This window comes from Electrophorus electricus, chromosome 21, assembly GCF_013358815.1.
Source record: "Electrophorus electricus isolate fEleEle1 chromosome 21, fEleEle1.pri, whole genome shotgun sequence".
Taxonomy (NCBI): Eukaryota; Metazoa; Chordata; class Actinopteri; order Gymnotiformes; family Gymnotidae; genus Electrophorus; species Electrophorus electricus.
Window position 1 is genome coordinate 1,865,805 of NC_049555.1, and position 21,385 is coordinate 1,887,189.

Here is a 21,385-nt window from a genome sequence, read left to right on the forward strand (position 1 = left end):
GTATATTACACTCTAACCTACTGTACTGCCTAGGATGTAATCTATGAGAAAATGATAAAGCACTTTTGTAAGTTGCTCTGGATAAGAGTCTCTGCTAAATGCTGTAAATGTAAATGTAATGCCAATGTTTACAGTCTAACCAGTTAAATATTATGGGCTATGGTATCAAATGTGGCACTAAAATTTGAAGGCGTAAGAAAATAGATGCATCCTTTATCAGAGAAAGATTAAAGGAGCGTTAACTACCTTTATTAGCACAGTTTCAGTGCAATGATGTGGTTTACATTTACAGTTTACATTCATTTATTTAGTAAGAATATTCTGACATAGGAATGTTTATCTTGACATCGTGAAGAAGTCATTGCAGTGGCGATGGGAACGGAGGCTGCCACTTTGTGTTGTGTCTAGTCCGTAGGCCAGTCTCTGCTAGCTCCACTTGTATGTCATTCCACCAGGAGCACTGCAATGTCCTGGGCCCTGCAGGGCTTTGTGCAATAGCCACCTAGATTCTACAACATGAATGTGGCTTCTTCCCAGTCTTACTTCCCAGTCATAAAATTACAGCATAAATACTCTTTAGCTGAGCGCTTGCATAATTTAACACTATCATTAGTGTTGTTTATGGGATATAGCTAGCAGCTACATGGGAGAGTGCACACAGCGTGCTAATGCATGTCAGGGTTGTTTCCGTATGCTCACCTCTGCCTCTGGGTTTGGTGACCACGTATTATGACACATAAAACACAGAAACTGAGAAACACCCATTTTGATTTGTATCATTATGAAATTGAGAACTGTAGTTGATTTCATCCCTTTGGACTGCCCTTATAGCTCATCATGGAGAAGACATTAGGTATAACCTTTGTTTTGTTAGCTAGGCAGTTAGACAGTTCTTTTATTTAATAATATAGCTATACTGAACTATATCTACTGTATGTAACCTTGACCCTATATTTTGCACATAAAATTAATCTCTGATTGCTGTTGGTTAAACAGCTTGTTAGTCAGTAGGCACATTTACCTCAGGATAACTACTTGCTAGCTACCTAACATAGATGACAGTATGAACGTTAGCTAACAAACTAAATTCGTTTCCAGCTGATTTGGTAACTTTTATAACATTATTTTAAATATTAATGGCATTCACACACATAAGGGACATATTCCTGTGTATTTGCTGCTCTCCAATAATCAGCCAGCCAGAAGGCTAAATTTGCCAGAAGACCATGAAAGCAGCACAATGACTGATGAGGAATGCAGTGAACAATAGGTAAACTTTTGTGTCAGCTTCCTGCAAACCAATCCTCCTACGGTTTGGAGGATCCATTTTCATCACCTCCCATACACCCACCTTTCTGTCCTATCTCTGGGGTTTTTTGTGGACTTCAGTCACACTCACATATCCACACTGCTAAGGTAAACCTCATCATCCACACTGCATCTACTGCATTGTATTCTCTGCTGAATCTGGACTTTAGTAACACTTAAATGGTTTGAACACAGGAAGACTTAAACTAATGCAGCCACGCATATCAACTTATGTTCTTATAGCAAGAAACAAAAGTGCAGAATTCGGAAGTGTGCAGTGACGGTGAAGAAGATATTTGGTCACAGCAATTAAAAATAATGTGTGCAAGATCAGTGTGTTTGTGGCTTGGTGTCCTCCTGTGTCCAGCTCTGAGTGAGAGGACTGGCACTCCGGCCACTACATGGACTGGCAGGCTGTTGGTGGTGCCAATGGATGGGAGCCACTGGACCGGGCTTAAGGCTGTGGCAGAGGAGCTGGGTCACAGAGGGCACACGGTAGTGGTGGTGATGCCAGAGGTCAGCATGCGTTTGGACTCCAGTAAGCACTACATAACCAAAAGATTTCCAGTTCCCTATGGACCAGAACTACTGGAGGAGCTTCAAGCCCGTAATACTGAGGCCCTCCAGAGCACAACTTTATCCCTTATGGAGAGAATCAGCTCGAGAATCAGCAGCTTTAAAAAGTTTGTGCACTATCAGCAGGCTACCAGTGAAGGGCTGCTATTAAACCAGGAACTACTGGACTTCCTGAGAGTTTAACTTTGATGCTGTACTGACCGACCCTGCTATGCCAACCGGTGCCATCCTGGCCTATAATCTGTCTCTCCCTGCGGTCTACATGCTCCGTGGCTTACCATGCGGAATGGACTCTATAAGCACAGCATGCCCTGACCCTTCCTCATATGTCCCACGCTTTTTCACCAAAAACTCTGACCACATGTGTTTCAGTGAGCGTGTGCTCAATGTGTTAGTGAGCATGGTGGAACCTCTGATCTGTAAGGCTATCTACTGGTCATTTGAGGATGTAGCATCCCGCTTCCTGCAGAGGACTGTGAGCATGAAGGAGATCCTGAGCACTGGAGCTCTATGGCTGTTCAGATACGACTTCACTATGGAGTTCCCCAGACCTCTCATGCCCAATATGGTGCTAATTGGTGGGTTGAACTGTGCTATCAGAAGCCCTCTCAGTCTGGTGAGTGCTGCAGAATAGCTGTATCAGCTTTTACATCTAACTGAATGTGTTCTAAACCTTTATCACAAATTAAATGTAGGAAACATAGGGACACTTTTATTTTGTGCTAGGTATTTTGTTTTATTTTGTCAGTCTTATAGAGATTCGAACGTCCGTAAAATGTCAGTTTTATTCCTATGACCTTGTGTCAATTTAGGTGGCATAGAAAGTATTCTGTTAAGTGGACTGTAGTTGTCTTGATCAGTAAAGCACATTAATTTGCAACAAGGCCAAAAGTAGCATGACCTATTTATGTCTCCTGGATATTTCTTTACATTGTGAGAAAGAACAAAAACGAAAATGTTACACTTTGGCCATACCAGTCCTGCAGTGCAGCACACAACGAAGGCATTTTCTAAGACAAAAAATCACTGCTGGGGTCTGTGTAAACTAATCGTTTCTACATGACCTCTTTTGAAATCTCCCACAAGGAGGTTTGGAAGTTGAAATGATGAAAATGTTCAGCATTTCCTTTCCTGCATAGTGATAAAGTTGTTCACCACTCCCTGTGTAGTTTGAAGTTCCCTACGGTTTGGAGGATCCACTAAAATATGCTGCATACCATAGGCCTGTGAGTTTCTCAGGATAATTATCTTGACATAATTTCTTAGCACCGGATTATTATGTAGTACAGAAATCTGTAGCTGCTAATGAGTAAACAACCTGTTGCCAATACTTTTACTTTGCAAAAACATATTGCTCATATAGAATACATTGTCAATATTGGAATTTTAGTAGCTAAAAATGACACATAAGCATTACCCCCGAATGAATTTTGAGTTTCTTTCTACTGCCTCTTTGTGTTGACCCTATTATTCTGACATTTCTGCCTCTGCCTTAACACTTTTGGGTTTGTCTGCCTGGTTTGGTTGCTCTGCTGGTTGCTCGGCTCAGTCTGCAATATCACTGTGATCTTGATGCTCCCTTGGCTTTGTAATCTGTTTGTACTAGGGATGTCTCATTTTTGTCATCTGTTGGAACTTTTGGAGCCACGGTATGTCCTACCATCTATCACATGCCACTGCTATTGGCTTTACCACAGATATTTGGATGTTACACTTTAACTCATTGCACTAGCAGTACATTCCTCAGAGTAGGGCTCCAGGGTTCCATAAGGTCTTTCTCTCTCTATTCGTCAACCTTTTTTTGTCACCTCCCACACACCCACCTTTCTGTCCTATCTCTGGGGTTTTTTGTGGACTTCAGTCACACTCACATGTCCGCACTGCTAAGGGAAACCTCATCATCCACACTAATCCTGCATTGTATTCTCTGCTGAATCTGGACTTTAGTAACATTTCAATGGTTTGAACACAGGAAGACTTAAACTAATGCAGCCACGCATATCAACTTATGTTCTTATAGCAAGAAACAAAAGTGCAGAATTCGGAAGTGTGCAGTGACGGTGAAGAAGATATTTGGTCACAGCAATTAAAAATAATGTGTGCAAGATCAGTGTGTTTGTGGCTTGGTGTCCTCCTGTGTCCAGCTCTGAGTCAGAGGACTGGCACTCCGGCCACTACATGGACTGGCAGGCTGTTGGTGGTGCCAATGGATGGGAGCCACTGGACCGGGCTTAAGGCTGTGGCAGAGGAGCTGGGTCACAGAGGGCACACGGTAGTGGTGGTGATGCCAGAGGTCAGCATGCGTTTGGACTCCGGTAAGCACTACATAACCAAAAGATTTCCAGTTCCCTATGGACCAGAACTACTGGAGGAGCTTCAAGCCCGTAATACTGAGGCCCTCCAGAGCACAACTTTATCCCTTATGGAGAGAATCAGCTCGAGAATCAGCAGCTTTAAAAAGTTTGTGCACTATCAGCAGGCTACCAGTGAAGGGCTGCTATTAAACCAGGAACTACTGGACTTCCTGAGAGAACAGAATTTTGATGCACTCCTCACCAGCCCAGCAGTGCCAACCGGTGCCATCCTGGCCTATAATCTGTCTCTCCCTGCGGTCTACATGCTCCGTGGCTTACCATGCGGAATGGACTCTATAAGCACAGCATGCCCTGACCCTCCCTCATATGTCCCACGCTTTTTCACCAAAAACTCTGACCACATGTGTTTCAGTGAGCGTGTGCTCAATGTGTTAGTGAGCATGGTGGAACCTCTGATCTGTAAGGCTATCTACTGGTCATTTGAGGATGTAGCATCCCGCTTCCTGCAGAGGGCTGTGAGCATGAAGGAGATCCTGAGCACTGGAGCTCTATGGCTGTTCAGATACGACTTCACTATGGAGTTCCCCAGACCTCTCATGCCCAATATGGTGCTAATTGGTGGGTTGAACTGTGCTATCAGAAGCCCTCTCAGTCTGGTGAGTGCTGCAGAATAGCTGTATCAGCTTTTACATCTAACTGAATGTGTTCTAAACCTTTATCACAAATTAAATGTAGGAAACATAGGGACACTTTTATTTTGTGCTAGGTATTTTGTTTTATTTTGTCAGTCTTATAGAGATTCGAACGTCCGTAAAATGTCAGTTTTATTCCTATGACCTTGTGTCAATTTAGGTGGCATAGAAAGTATTCTGTTAAGTGGACTGTAGTTGTCTTGATCAGCAAAGCACATTAATTTGCAGCAAGGCCAAAAGTAGCATGACCTATTTATGTCTCCTGGATATTTCTTTACATTGTGAGAAAGAACAAAAACGAAAATGTTACACTTTGGCCATACCAGTCCTGCAGTGCAGCACACAACGAAGGCATTTTCTAAGACAAAAAATCACTGCTGGGGTCTGTGTAAACTAATCGTTTCTACATGACCTCTTTTGAAATCTCCCACAAGGAGGTTTGGAAGTTGAAATGATGAAAATGTTCAGCATTTCCTTTCCTGCATAGTGATAAAGTTGTTCACCACTCCCTGTGTAGTTTGAAGTTCCCTACGGTTTGGAGGATCCACTAAAATATGCTGCATACCATAGGCCTGTGAGTTTCTCAGGATAATTATCTTGACATAATTTCTTAGCACCGGATTATTATGTAGTACAGAAATCTGTAGCTGCTAATGAGTAAACAACCTGTTGCCAATACTTTTACTTTGCAAAAACATATTGCTCATATAGAATACATTGTCAATATTGGAATTTTAGTAGCTAAAAATGACACATAAGCATTACCCCCGAATGAATTTTGAGTTTCTTTCTACTGCCTCTTTGTGTTGACCCTATTATTCTGACATTTCTGCCTCTGCCTTAACACTTTTGGGTTTGTCTGCCTGGTTTGGTTGCTCTGCTGGTTGCTCGGCTCAGTCTGCAATATCACTGTGATCTTGATGCTCCCTTGGCTTTGTAATCTGTTTGTACTAGGGATGTCTCATTTTTGTCATCTGTTGGAACTTTTGGAGCCACGGTATGTCCTACCATCTATCACATGCCACTGCTATTGGCTTTACCACAGATATTTGGATGTTACACTTTAACTCATTGCACTAGCAGTACATTCCTCAGAGTAGGGCTCCAGGGTTCCATAAGGTCTTTCTCTCTCTATTCGTCAACCTTTTTTTGTCACCTCCCACACACCCACCTTTCTGTCCTATCTCTGGGGTTTTTTGTGGACTTCAGTCACACTCACATGTCCGCACTGCTAAGGGAAACCTCATCATCCACACTAATCCTGCATTGTATTCTCTGCTGAATCTGGACTTTAGTAACATTTCAATGGTTTGAACACAGGAAGACTTAAACTAATGCAGCCACGCATATCAACTTATGTTCTTATAGCAAGAAACAAAAGTGCAGAATTCGGAAGTGTGCAGTGACGGTGAAGAAGATATTTGGTCACAGCAATTAAAAATAATGTGTGCAAGATCAGTGTGTTTGTGGCTTGGTGTCCTCCTGTGTCCAGCTCTGAGTCAGAGGACTGGCACTCCGGCCACTACATGGACTGGCAGGCTGTTGGTGGTGCCAATGGATGGGAGCCACTGGACCGGGCTTAAGGCTGTGGCAGAGGAGCTGGGTCACAGAGGGCACACGGTAGTGGTGGTGATGCCAGAGGTCAGCATGCGTTTGGACTCCGGTAAGCACTACATAACCAAAAGATTTCCAGTTCCCTATGGACCAGAACTACTGGAGGAGCTTCAAGCCCGTAATACTGAGGCCCTCCAGAGCACAACTTTATCCCTTATGGAGAGAATCAGCTCGAGAATCAGCAGCTTTAAAAAGTTTGTGCACTATCAGCAGGCTACCAGTGAAGGGCTGCTATTAAACCAGGAACTACTGGACTTCCTGAGAGAACAGAATTTTGATGCACTCCTCACCAGCCCAGCAGTGCCAACCGGTGCCATCCTGGCCTATAATCTGTCTCTCCCTGCGGTCTACATGCTCCGTGGCTTACCATGCGGAATGGACTCTATAAGCACAGCATGCCCTGACCCTCCCTCATATGTCCCACGCTTTTTCACCAAAAACTCTGACCACATGTGTTTCAGTGAGCGTGTGCTCAATGTGTTAGTGAGCATGGTGGAACCTCTGATCTGTAAGGCTATCTACTGGTCATTTGAGGATGTAGCATCCCGCTTCCTGCAGAGGACTGTGAGCATGAAGGAGATCCTGAGCACTGGAGCTCTATGGCTGTTCAGATACGACTTCACTATGGAGTTCCCCAGACCTCTCATGCCCAATATGGTGCTAATTGGTGGGTTGAACTGCGCTATCAGAAGCCCTCTCAGTCTGGTGAGTGCTGCAGATACAGCATCAGCACCTTGATGATGGGGACGTCATTGTTTAGCAGATAAATTGAGAAATAGAATAGCAGAAATGTATATTTTAACAGCACAAACATACAACACTATTTTGGTGTGATTTGGACATTGATGCTGGGTAATATCATGGTTAATTAAATGTTTTGGTTAATTTCTCAAAAACTACCAGCGCAAACAGTGCTTTTAACTGCCAAAATGCACAGAAACACACCAGCTTCATGAAGGTAATCACCGACCAATAGGAAACAGGAGGGATTCAAAGGGGAAAACAAGGCACGAGTGAGTAGAATTGCATAAATGGCACGGAGACAAGTGGGTGTGGCAACATGGAGGGGAGCAGAGCACGTTTCCGAACATAGGCGGAAAGAAAACAGGACCATGTGGAGATCCACTGCCATGTGGAAAAAATGAAATAAGCATAATAATGTTTAGTCCAACTTTCTAGTCCTAGTCTTGTACCAAGGTGTGCATGTGTCTGAGACCCAACTTTCAAGAGAACGTCCTGTATTCAGGTATATGTGTGCAGCAGCCATTTTGTGTCAGTATGTTAGGTGGAAAAGCTAAAAAATCCTCTATCTGAGAATCTGTAAGGCCTTCATAGTACCACTGTGTTTGGCCTTTGAGCCAAATAAATATCTATATTGCCTAAGGTAATAGTAAAAGCCTGTTATTTGATAATCTTGATGTTATTCTACCCAGCTGACTAAATATTTCCTTTAATAAATAATATTTTAGGTAATACTGGAATAGTGAAATCATCTACTTAGAAATATAAATAAATAGTACGTCACTTTTATATCAGTAACATGTATTAAATATAGTAGACAGGCCAGCATACTTACTTGGAAAGCCCATGGGTACCTGCCGTAGTTTCAGACCGAAACCCGCCCACCTCCACAAGCTGTTTTCTTCCTGACAACCAAGAAATGTGCCAACCATTCCATATGAGTCTCATTACTGATTGTGTCAAAAGCCTTTTGCAAATATAATAAAACTAAAGCACACGTTCGCTACTTATGTGCACATCAGTTTGCCTTTTTATACAATATCTGAGATATGAATGTAGAGTATAAGTATAACATGATTTCCTGAAACCAAACTAAAAATCCTAAAAGCTGTTTTTACATTCTGGTAAATGTGATTAGCTTCCTCAAAAGACCTTGGAAGTGGTAGATAAAATTAAAACTGGTCTAGAATGTGTCTGGTCAGTTTTACTTCCTTTTTAAAAAATAACATTGTTTATACATGCCGCATTTACAAGCGATGTATCTATTTAATACATGGGACTGAGCCGCCCTTAGTCATGATGTGATGGCTCGTGCTCTTTTCTTGTTTAATGCTGGAGGCCACTTAAATATCAATACTTTGCACTTACATGACATCAGACCAATATTGTTACATCATAGCACTAAAAGAAAGGCACATGAAGGACACTCCCATCAGTACATATTCACTTGCATGAAAACACATCTGACATCCATATATTTAGACAGAAAATAACCACAAGTTTTGCCTGCTCATAGACAAAGAGAGCAGTTTATAGCTGGAATCTTATGGATGATTTAGGATTACAAAGAAAACTACTTTGAAACTTTTCCAAAGAGAAAACTACTTAGTCCCTCATAAAGACATGTGATGCAAAGCATAATGGGAATGAAGTAAAATAAAAGTAACCAGAATACTGTAACATTACAGCACCTCCTATCTGAAATAACACCTTAAAGAGAGCTTTGTTAACTGTAGCTACAGGGACGCTAATCCAGTGGCCTTCATAGTTTAAGCTCTTCCAGTATCCTGTCCCTAGCCTCTGCTGTCTTGGCACCTAAATTCCTATAATGTTTGAAGATGTTATTCTCACAATAGGATAATTTCTGTGAATCTTTAGGGTGACTACTAGTAGCACAGGCTTAAATTTGTGAAGACAGATATCTATTGAAGCAGTAGTATAAAACAACTTTTTTACCTAGTGAATGAAACATCACTGGCATCAGTACCTGTATAAAAACAACATTTTTTTTTCCATATTTGCTAAAATTGTCATTATGTCCTGACAGTTGTACATGCCACAGATAATGTATGAATAAATCAGGCTCTTATGTCTACACCTAGTCTTTCTAATGCCATTTATACCCCACATACAAGTCAAAACAACCGATCAGAGCCAGGAGGAGTGTCGAACGGCGTGTCAGTCACAAAGCCAATATTATAACGGTTACAGTAACACTTCCAAGCACATGTCTTATTTTACTGTGATGTTGCAGTCAGGCTAATGTTACCTTGTTTCTGACGCTAAGCCTAATTAGCATTGTTTTGTTTGAAAGTTGCTAAAAATATCTTTGTGAAGTGCCCAGGCACTCATATTGGTTTGGTGTTCCTCCTGTTATTTTTGTGCCTGTGTGCTCACAGCTAAGTGTTTTCATAAGTGGTTTGCTGCTTATTTTAACACTATTTACAAGAGTTTCTGTTATGAAACATCTAAGCACTGAAATAGTTGTGTGCTAATTAGTTTACTGAATAGATATTGCTGTAGATTTCTCTTCATGTCTACAAGATTTATTTCTGCTTGTTTGTTGGCCAGCACTTCACAACATGCACAGTGACCTCCACTGTGGGGAGGGGCGTTAGAGGCGGGGCGTTAGAGGCGGGGCTGGAGCACAGCAGAGAGGTAGGGGGAGGGGCCTGGAGTTTGTACTTGTTCGAAGTTCACTTGTTCAGCCACTTCACAATCCTACTGACTGCAGATTTAAGCCAACTTAATTTTCATGGTCCAGAGCAAATAAAGGTGCAAATCCAGTCTTTCCTTATAATAGAATAATTGTCAATACAGATGTGGCACTTGCTGCTATAAATGGAGTTAAATCCAAATATGGTATTTGGCAAAGTACAAATAGTGGGTTTTTATGAATATTTATTTCTCACAAATATTTTTTAAATTACTTATTTATGTGAAGAAAAAAAAGGAAATAGCTGGTGTTCTAGGTTCAACATTGTACTGCTTCAGAAGACACAGACAGCGAGGCTCGTTTGACTGGAAGGAGCCGAGGCTGGTGTTTGCCTGTTAGCCCTGTATTATAAACTATTACTTATATATACTATTATACTTATATGTGTGTGTGTGTGTGTGTGTGTGTGTGTGTGTATATATATATATATTATAGACTATTATATACACTTTTATAGACCTTTCTTTATACACAATTCATATGCTTTTATACAACTGGAAATAATTATATGTAATATCTAAACAAAAGATACAAGGAAACTGCTGATATAAGCTGGGTAATAAGTTACCATGTCAAAATGTTGAAGTTATTTGTTAGAGATATGGCTCATTATGAAAGAAATAAAATGGATAAGTGCAGTTTTAATGCACATATTATCTTAAACAGGATAGTTTCCATTTTTTATTTGCTCATTTCCAAGACTACACCAACCACACCAAAATAAAATCCTATATAAGCAAGAGAGGGAGTGAGTAAAGGGGGAAAAAATGGTACAAATCTTCCATATTTCTTCTTAAACAGTTGTCTCTGTGACTATTTAAAGATTTCATAAGATGAGTAGTAAAGAAACTCTTTATTTTTGCTGGTTGCAGAAAGTAGTTTGTTTACTCAGGCATGATTAGCCGCTGTATTACACCATCCTCTAAATACACACCACTATGTACAGTGCAAGCATGCTTTTACTTCAATACTTTAGCTCTTCCCCAGCTATAAGGACTGATAAATATCCTAGAAAGATGCAATCTGATTAAATATTTTAAAAAATACAAGAGTGGCCTTGCAGTTTTTTTTTAGTGTTCGGTGTTTATTTTTTATATAAAAAAGTTCTAATATTAAATGTCTGTGCCTGGGTATATTCCAATAGTATAAACAGCAGTGTGGAATGTTGTTTTGAAAGAAGGGTCTGTTTGAGGTCAGGATATCATCATAAAATGTGCAAACAACAGAGGGGAGTGGTAATGTTCTCACGCAAACCGAGTTTGAGGAACAGTGCGGCAGAAATGGGGGAGGAGCTGGAATGGATTGTTCCAAAGTTGGTGGTCTAAGGAGTTTCCCCTTTCCAGTGTTTTGAGGCAGTTTTTTTTTGTGCACTTTGGATAGACATGCCAAACATTCAGACATTTACAGCAAATACTTAGCTTTCGTATGTCTAAAGTCATTTAGTTGTACTGATTTAACAAAGTGGGAAATGTTAAATTGCAACAAATCACAAAGTTACTTCATAGGTTTGAGTAACAATTAGCTATAAATATTTATTAAGTAGATCATTGTTTCATAAATTAATCAACTTTATTTTCTGCTGTGCTTTCAAGTAGGTGACTGTACAAGGTTATTGTTTTCTGAAAGTCTTTTCAGGTTTGCTGGAGCTGTAGCTCCTCCCTTTCCCAGTAAAAACTTGTTCCCTCATTCCCTATCTCTATATCACTTGTGTTTCGCTCCTTCTCCCTCACACGCACACACACACACACACACGCATGCACGCACGCACGCACACACACGCACACACACACGCACGCACGCACGCACGCACACACACGCGCACACACACGCACGCATGCACGCACGCACGCACGCACACACACGCACACACACGCACACACACACACACACACACACACACACACCACATATGCACACAAGGTAGTTTTGTGAAATTCAAATACGAAGCCACCTCCCCCTACATAGTGGAGTGGTGTTCTGTGTGTCCCCGTCTCCGGCCCCAGTTGTCGGTTCAGTCATGCAGTGTGAGGGCTGGCGCAGTGTCCAGGCTCCGGGGCTGCTTCTCTGGCTGTGTGCCAGCTGGGGACTGGTACAGGGCAGCCGGGTGCTCATCATGCCAGTGGATGGCAGCCACTGGCTCAGCTTGCAGCTGCTGGTGGCTGAACTGGCACACCGAGGGCACGACCTCCTAGTTCTGGTACCAGAGACAAGCATTCTGATTGGAGATTCGGACCTGTACCGCACGGAGCACTTCCCTGTACCATACACGCAGAATGAGCTCTCCTCCAGCTTGCAGTGGATGACTCAGGGCGTGTTCCACCGCACTTTTCCACTCATGGATATTGTGGTGAGTGTACGCGGGCTACTGAACTTCACAGACATGCAGGTCAGAGGCTGTGCAGCTCTGCTCTATAACGAGGCTCTCATGGAAAGACTGAAACAGGAGAACTTTCAGATGCTCCTCACCGACCCCTTCCTGCCCTGTGGAACCATTATTTCCGCTGCTCTGCAGCTCCCGGCAGTCTACTTCCTGCGGGGTATGCCATGCGGACTGGACGTGCTGGCCATGCAGTGCCCTGCACCCCCCTCCTACGTGCCCAGATACAAAATTGGTAGCAGTGACCACATGGGTTTCGCATACCGCCTGCACAACTTCGTGATGGTGGGTGTGGAACTCCTGCTGTGCCAGGTGATGTACCGCAGCTTTGATGAACTTGCCACCCGCTACCTGGAAAGGGATGTGACCTACCGTGAACTACTGGGACACGGTGTCTTGTGGCTGCTCAGATATGATTTTACATTAGAGTATCCTAGACCTGTCATGCCAAATATGATTTTCATTGGAGGAATCAACTGTGGAAAGAGTTTGGCCCTGGCTCCAGTAAGTAAACAAAGAGTTGTTAGTCTGCAGGCCCAGCATTAGTACATAAACAGCATAAGTTGTATTTAGAACTTTACTGAACACTATACTGATCTTATTTTCATTATTCAAAGATACAAATGCATTTTTCTCATTTGAACCCCGCATCACCCACCTCTGTAGGTCAAATACAATGTGCTACATGAAACTTAAGTGAATGAGCACAGCAGACACACAAAGTGTACTGTTGAAGTGCTAGTCTTTGTGTTTTCATAGGAAAACAGTAAGATCACTCTGTGTAAAGTTGATTCAGAATGTGTGGTTGAAGGCATTCCTGTGAACGTTGAAATTCACTAAACTGGAGTTAGTTTTGACGAATGAGTGGGATTTCATAGGATGTTACTGCTTCTCATAAGTTGATTCCACATCACAAACCAGAGTAATCTGATCCCTCAGTCAAAGGTTACTGTGGCAGAAATGTGTGTTTGTGCGCATAAGCACCACCCTGTTCTCCCACCCCCACCTTCCTGTTTCTTCTCCCTTGGTGAGGCAGCAAAACAGAACTGCAGCACGTTTTGTGTTGAGATTTTGATTTGTTTCTTTTGTGCAGCTGTTTCTAAAATGAACAAATTTCAGCAAGCACTTTGTGATTCATGGTCTGATCTGAAAACTACAAGAAGACACCATGTAAATGTTTTAGGATACATGATACACAAAAAACTTAAGAAACCTATATCCATGGAGAATTTTAGCACTTTTCACTGGCACAAGCCCACAGTACTGAGTCCGATTAATAAGAAACTAATTTTCAAGCGTTCTTTAGTGTCATTTATTATGTAGATTATTAGGTCGTTTATTTATATAGTGCTTTTTACAAAAGCTGTTGTCACAAAGCAGCTTTAAACATGCCTGAGTCCAAGCACTCAGTGAGCAAGCCAAAGGTGACATTGGCAAGGAAAAACTCCCTACAATGTGAGGAAGAAACTTTGAGAGGAACTAAGACTCAAAGGGTGGGCCTCATCCTCCTCTGGCCAACAACAGACACCACGATAGCAAGAATATAAACAATAAAGAGCATCAGTACCTGTATAAAAACAACATTTTTTCCCCATATTTGCTAAAATTGTCATTATGCCCGGACAGTTGTACATGCCACAGATAATATATGAATAAATCAGGCTCTTATGTCTACACCTAGTCTTTCTAATGCCATTTATACCCCACATACAAGTCAAAACAACCAATCAGAGCCAGGAGGAGTGTCGAACGGCGTGTCAGTCACAAAGCCAATATTGTAATAGTGTTACAGTAACACTTCCAAGCACGTGTCTTATTTTATTATGATGTTGCAGTCAGGCTAATGTTACCTTGTTTCTGACGCTAAGCCTAATTAGCATTGTTTTGTTTGAAAGTTGCTAAAAATATCTTTGTGAAGTGCCCAGGCACTCATATTGGTTTGGTGTTCCTCCTGTTATTTTTGTGCCTGTGTGCTCACAGCTAAGTGTTTTCATAAGTGGTTTGCTGCTTATTTTAACACTATTTACAAGAGTTTCTGTTATGAAACATCTAAGCACTGAAATAGTTGTGTGCTAATTAGTTTACTGAATAGATATTGCTGTAGATTTCTCTTCATGTCTACAAGATTTATTTCTGCTTGTTTGTTGGCCAGCACTTCACAACATGCACAGTGACCTCCACTGTGGGGAGGGGCGTTAGAGGCGGGGCTGGAGCACAGCAGAGAGGTAGGGGGAGGGGCCTGGAGTTTGTACTTGTTCGAAGTTCACTTGTTCAGCCACTTCACAATCCTACTGACTGCAGATTTAAGCCAACTTAATTTTCATGGTCCAGAGCAAATAAAGGTGCAAATCCAGTCTTTCCTTATAATAGAATAATTGTCAATACAGATGTGGCACTTGCTGCTATAAATGGAGTTAAATCCAAATATGGTATTTGGCAAAGTACAAATAGTGGGTTTTTATGAATATTTATTTCTCACAAATATTTTTTAAATTACTTATTTATGTGAAGAAAAAAAAGGAAATAGCTGGTGTTCTAGGTTCAACATTGTACTGCTTCAGAAGACACAGACAGCGAGGCTCGTTTGACTGGAAGGAGCCGAGGCTGGTGTTTGCCTGTTAGCCCTGTATTATAAACTATTACTTATATATACTATTATACTTATATATATATTTGGCAAAATAGGTAGTGAGAAAGGAAAAAAATTAAACAAAAAAATGAAAAGCAATGAATCTCTTTTCTGCTTTTCTATACATCCTAGCCTCAATGTACAAGTATCCGAAACCCATCTTGCAAGAAAACACCTGTCCAGGGCAATGGACATGTAGTTGTCTAGGATGAAGTTGTGGTGGGCCACAGCAGGAGGGCATCAGGGGGTTGTGGGAGGAGACATAGCAGCTGAAACAGGTTGAGACTCAGTAACAGCATAACATCAAGAGGAGGTGTACCTCGGCAGAAAAAGAGGATAGTTTATTAGGCATGTCCAAGTACAAAGGTGTGTAGTGAATTAAATTAGAGAACTATAATGTGCAAAGAGGGACTCTGTCAGATCTAGCTATGGCAGCACAGCTATAAGGAAAGAGCCAGAAGGAACCATAGGCATGAGGGCACCCTGGAACATCAGCACTCTGACACTCTTAGTTAACAAACAAAAAAGCATCATAACGTTCCAGTTGATTAGAAGTATTTTAGTAAATACATACAAATTAATTCAATTTTACTGGGAGCCAATGTAATGTAGCAAAGAGTAACATGATCAACTTTCTAATTCTAATAAGAACTCTGGCTGCTGCATTTTGAGCTACCTGGAGCTTGTTTATGCACTTAGTGGTACAGCCAGATAGTAAAGCATTACAGTCCAACCTGTAAGTGATAAATGCCTGGACCATCTCATCTGCATCATATGAAGATAGTATGTTCCTAAGCTTTGCAATGTTCCTGAGGTGGAGAAAGGCTGTCCTAGAAATATTATTTACTTGAGCTTTGAACGAGAGACTGGAATCCATATTTACAGCAATATCTTTAACAGTTAAAGTTGGTGTGACTGAGAAACCAATGAGCTTTATTATGTAATTAGATAGCTGTATGTAGACCTAATAGGAACACTTCTATTTTGTCAGGATTCATTGAGAGAAGGTTTCTCGATATCCAGTATCTTTACACATTCCTCAGTAATATTAAGCTGATTTATGTTCTGTGGTTTGGCTGAGACAAATAACTGAGTATCATTAGCATAGCAGGGGAAACTTGCACAGTGTTTATGTATAATGTCAACTAGAGGTAGCATATATAAAGAATAAAGCAAGGGCCCTAGAACAGATCCTATTGAGACAGCAAACTAAACTTGGTGAATTCTGAAAAGTCTCCATTTATGCTGTCACTCTGGTAGTGATCTGATAACTAATATTTAAATGAGGAAAGGACTATTCCCCTAAACCCAAACAATGTTTTTGAGTCTATCTAGTAAAATGTGATCTATGGTGTCAAATGCGCCACTGAGTTTAAGCAATATGTGTCAGGATTAATTAACTGGAATGCCGCCTCCATATACAGTTAGACAAGGACGGTGTACATAGAACACGCTTCATTTAAAGCTATATACTCATTCGGCTTGATCCAAGTTTTTGTTAGACATCTATGATCAGTGATGATTTCATTTATCAAGTGCTTTAGATGTTAGGGATCTAATATTTAGTAATCACAGTTAATTAGCCTGTCAGCAGAATGTCCTGCTAAACACCTTTTGTGCCCACAGGGACTCTCGTTACTTTGAACAAGTTACATTTTATTTCCTTTTTCCTTACATCCATACATTTCCTCTGTTGTAGGACATTGAAGACTTTGTGGAGGGCTCAGGGAAGCATGGTATTGTGGTTTTTACACTTGGTTCACTGGTGCGTTCCATGCCTGTGGAGAAAGCCTCCATCTTCTTCAAGGCCTTCAGCCAAATACCTCAAAGAGTAAGTAATCCAGTTATATCACTACATGTTGATAGAATATCACGCTTAAAACCCTTCTTTATCTGTGATTCCAGTAATACCTGCTTGGAATTGTGTTCCATTCAACAGACCTAGATTGCTTTACATCTAGGACATTATTTCTATGATTTTCAGAGAGGAATCCTCATTGACAGGGTAAATTATTCCAGAGTTAGTTTAGATTTAGACTGATTTGACATATGTGTTTGTTAGTCCTTTATTGTGAGTAAATGGCACCAAAATAAGTAGAGACAAATGTGTCCACATGCTCAACACTGGATAATTGGGTGGGATCTGGCTGCTTCATAATTCTGTGTATATGTAAATGTGGGTATACTTTAACCCTGCTGTAGTCTACTGAATGGGCCAGAGCAGTGTCAAAGTGTGAAACAAGGGATAAGTCTTCCTCTATAAAGATAATAAAGACATTTTTTTGTATTAAATTGCGCTGTCAGCATGGATTCTTGACTGACAAACTTGGACTGGGAAATTAATGTGCAGATTTTTGCATACATACCTTCTGAACATCTATGCTGATATGTACCTTAGGTTCTATGGCGATATACAGGTGATGTTCCTGAGAAAGTTCCTGAAAATGTGAAGCTCATGAAGTGGCTACCTCAGAACGATCTACTTGGTGAGGGTCACACAATGCTGTACAGTCCCTGAGCCAAAAGTGTACCCACACATCAAAAGCGACATTCTACTCTTAATATATATTTTATCTGATAGTGCAGCTGATCTTTTTCATGTAGAACTAGCTCAAGTCTGTGTCTAGAATACAACACCCCAACCTTTGGCATAGTGAAGTCTGCAGGGTATCTGCCATGGTTTTCAGGAACGCGTCAATCCAAACATTATTCACAGCATGTAGCATCCCAGTTACTGTATGCAAGCTGTACCTAGATTGTAATGAGGTTTCCATGGGTGTCTTTATTAGAAGTATGGCATATCAATAAAAACAACATCATAATCAATTTAATCATCAATTTATTTATGTAGCACTTTCACTTTAACATGTCAAAGTGCTTTGCAAAGGAAATATTTCATAAAGTTTAAATAATCACACATTGCAAATTCCAAAATATAAAATAAAGTCAAATAAAATAAAACCTAATCAAATACATTTTTTATTCTGGATTTAAAAACACCAATAGAGCTTTCAGTGCTTCTGAAACACTTTTTTAGATTCTCTGAGCTATATAAGAAAGACATTTTTACAGAATAACAGTAGGTATGCCTCAGCTGAGCGAAGAGATCAGCAAGTTATGCTTGAGATAGGCCATTTTAAATGATAATATGCAGTTTTACAGATGTTACTTATATAGGACTCAAGTGATATTCAGGATTAAACCCAGGTACCTTTATGCTGCATAAAACCCTTTCTATGGTAAAATCATAATCTTATTTCAAACAGACTAAGCACCAACACTGGTACTTTTGTTTTATCAGTATTTAGAAGTTGTTTTAGAAGTAAGCTTTTATATCTCTAATACAGTAGTACAATTTGTGTTGCTGAATCTGTTTCTGAATCAAATATTTAATGGTATTAACATAAAAAATTACTTAATCAGTATAAACTTCTATTAGAGGGGAAGAAGGTATTGGCTAAACTGAAGAAAACATAGAAAACAGGTTATGCTTTAAAAGCCTATATCAATACAGGTTATGCCTATGTCCTATATCAATGCAAACAATACAGTCTTGAACTATTTATCACTAGGAATTCCCCATTTCATTCATTCTTAGTTATACTGTTATAAATTTACAGTTTATTGTTTTAAATGTTTATTTTGTGATTTAAGGTCACCCCAAAACCCGTGCTTTCATTACTCACGGTGGAACTCATGGTATCTATGAGGGTATCTGCCATGGTGTTCCTATGGTAATGGTGCCACTCTTCGGTGACCAGGATGACAATGTACACCGAATGGCAAACCGTGGAGTGGGTGTCATCCTGAACATCCATGAACTCACAGTGCCGATGCTGGTCGATGCTCTCAACACAGTCATCAATAACAGCAGGTAAGAGATTTGTTTATGGACAGTATGGAACAGCATGACTACAGGGCAGTGGTATCCTAATGGTTAAGGAACTTGACTTGTAATCAGAAGGTTGCCAGCCCCACCACCGCTAAGTTGCCACTATTGGGCCCTTGAGCAAGACCCTTAACCCTCAGTTACTTAAAGGTGTATTCGGTCATAATTTTAAGTTGCTTTGGATAAAAGCATCAGTTAAATGCTGTAAATGTTGGGATGTAATAAAAGGCAAGACAGAAGGAAAAGAAATTAGACTCAAACAAACTCCTGTGGTATCAGATAATCACCAGTAATTGCAAATGGTTGTCAAAAACTACAGTAATATCCGGTTATGGATGAGCAGACAATTTCATTAGGCTACAAGCCTTGGCCTAAATTAGCTTCATTTTATTCTTTGTGTGTGTGTGTGTGTGTGTGTGTGTGTCTGTGTGTGTGTGTGTGTGTGTGTGTGTGTGTGTGTGTGTGTGTGTGTGTGTGTGTATATATATATATAGCAACCTTGTTCAACCTAGAATGAGTTTATAGTGAAACCCGGTTGTTTATCACTTCCGTTTTTCTGTTATCCTGCAGCTATAAGGAGAGGATGATGAAGCTATCTGCAGTGCATAATGATCGGCCGATAGAACCTCTGAACCTCGCAGTCTTTTGGACAGAATTTGTCATGAGACACAAAGGAGCAGGGCATTTGCGACCAGCTGCTCATGACCTCAACTGGTTCCAGTACCATAGTCTGGATGTGATTGTTTTTTTGCTTGCTGTTATGACAATTGTAGTCACAACAGCGATTAAATGCTGCACATTTTGTTTACATAGATGCTACAGGAAGTCACAGAAGTGGAAGGAGGAATAAACACACAGACATTTCTAGCTGAACCCACATTCTCTATCAGTCTGCAATAGAGAACCCATTTACTCTGTATTCTTAGAGAAAGCAGTTTAGAATGTAATTAACTTTCTAAGAAAGTTATTTCAGGACATACAATTGAAAGAATACAATTAAGTCTGAATCACATGTCCTTAATTATGTCCTAATCACAAAACGTTTCATGTTTCTTTGAATTAATCAGTTTTAGCCTCGGTCAGTTTCAGAATAATAAACATGAAATGTTGGATATACAATAAAATTAGTCATGGTGATATTTTTTTGATCAGTGTCTGTGTTGTCAGTGTTTAAGTAAGTTACTGACACCACTGCTGAGAAGACTTTGAGGTCATTACCTTTTGATTTAAACTTAACAGGAACATTTAGGGCACTGGTTTTGCACCAGTCAAGCTAATGTATTCCATATTATGCTTTATGTGTCACTGAAAGTGATTGCTTATTGAAGCATTCCCGGTATAGTTCCTCTCAATGCTATCTAGTCCTCTCTATGACCAATCAGAATTATGTTTACATGACATTTTATGTTCTATTATATTTTGTCATTTATTAATAGAGGTTCTGTGTATGTACGTGATCTTCCTAATGAAAAAAATAAAAGTTCTTGATTGATTGAGTGTACTGTTTAGTGAGATCAATGAAATTTTATTTTAAAAAATGGCATATTTGTTATTTAATTTATGTCCTCACTGAAGAAAAACAACAAAAGCAAAATAATTTTATATGTATAGTTTTTTTTTAGAAATTTAAATTCAATACATTCACATGATGACATTAACAGCTGTCACGCCTGTAGAGTTTCCTTGGCTACACTTCCTCGTATTCATGCTATCATCGATTTCCATGGTTCCCTGTCACTGCCTCTTCATTGTCTCCAGCTGTTCTTTGTTTGTCTATCATTAGTTCACCTATTCAAACATGCCCTGCTTCATCTGCCTTGCCTTGCCTGTTGTGCATTCTTGCTTTGTTCCCATCTAGGTTACGCTCTCCCAGTTTTACACAAGTATTGTCCGGTTATCCCGTCTTCTCATGTCTATCTGCAACTCCCTGGTTTTCCCTTTAGTCCCGTCTTGTTATGATTGTCTTCTGTGGTAGTCTAGTCTGTCTCTTGTATAACTAAGTATCCTGGTTCTGTGCATTCCCCTTCCTTTGGCTTTTGTCATGCTTGTTAGTTATGCTATCGTATCTTAGGTTTATGCTTCATTGTTGCGCTATCATTAGTTATGGCTTTGTATTTAGTGTCCTGTAATCATTCCTGTCCCTTTAGACTGTATGTCTGTTCTATTCTGGATGTTTTGTATTTCTGGTTGTTTGTTATCTATATTAAATTTGCTCTTAGTTTCTATTTGTCTGTTTTCTAATTATTTATATGGCTTTCCTTGTCTCTGGTTCTGTTCGTTCATATATCCAAGGTGATGTTACTTCACTCCCAGAGAACTGTCCTGCTATGCCCACAACCCTGGTTAGCTTCAGGTGCCTCCTTCCTACTATGCCGGCTCTCCCAGACACGGACATGACACAGGTCCCTCCATGGTCCCTCCATACCATGGATTTAGGTGAGAACTCTGAGGAAGTTCAGATCTTGTATTTTGCTCACTGAGAATAGTCAGCTCTATAGTGTTATTGTATGTCATCATATGCCCCCACC

General features: G+C 40.4%; 1 protein-coding gene and 1 pseudogene across 1 annotated transcript; both read left to right on the forward strand.

Annotated features, from left to right (window-relative positions):
- Positions 1-1,508: 1,508 nt before the first annotated feature.
- LOC118240478 lies at positions 1,509-2,518 on the forward strand (annotated as a pseudogene).
- Positions 2,519-3,773: 1,255 nt separating this feature from the next.
- On the forward strand, positions 3,774-21,080 carry ugt1b1 (UDP glucuronosyltransferase 1 family, polypeptide B1). The gene is made up of 9 exons (XM_035521141.1): positions 3,774-4,855; positions 5,409-5,465; positions 6,101-6,185; positions 6,384-7,172; positions 11,966-12,843; positions 16,668-16,799; positions 17,367-17,454; positions 18,623-18,842; positions 19,428-21,080. Exons 1-9 carry the CDS (start codon positions 3,980-3,982, stop codon positions 19,705-19,707), a joined length of 3,405 nt encoding a protein of 1,134 aa, XP_035377034.1. The 5' UTR covers positions 3,774-3,979; the 3' UTR covers positions 19,708-21,080.
- Positions 21,081-21,385: the final 305 nt, after the last annotated feature.

Coding starts and splice junctions, on each gene's coding strand:
- ugt1b1 (XM_035521141.1), top strand. CDS start 3,980: ATGTGTGCAAGATCAGTGTGTTTGTGGCTTGGTGTCCTCCTGTGTCCA. Junction 6,186..6,383: donor TCTGCTGAATCTGGACTTTA/GTAACATTTCAA, acceptor TCCTGTGTCCAG/CTCTGAGTCAGAGGACTGGC. Junction 7,173..11,965: donor GCCCAATATGGTGCTAATTG/GTGGGTTGAACT, acceptor CTCCGGCCCCAG/TTGTCGGTTCAGTCATGCAG.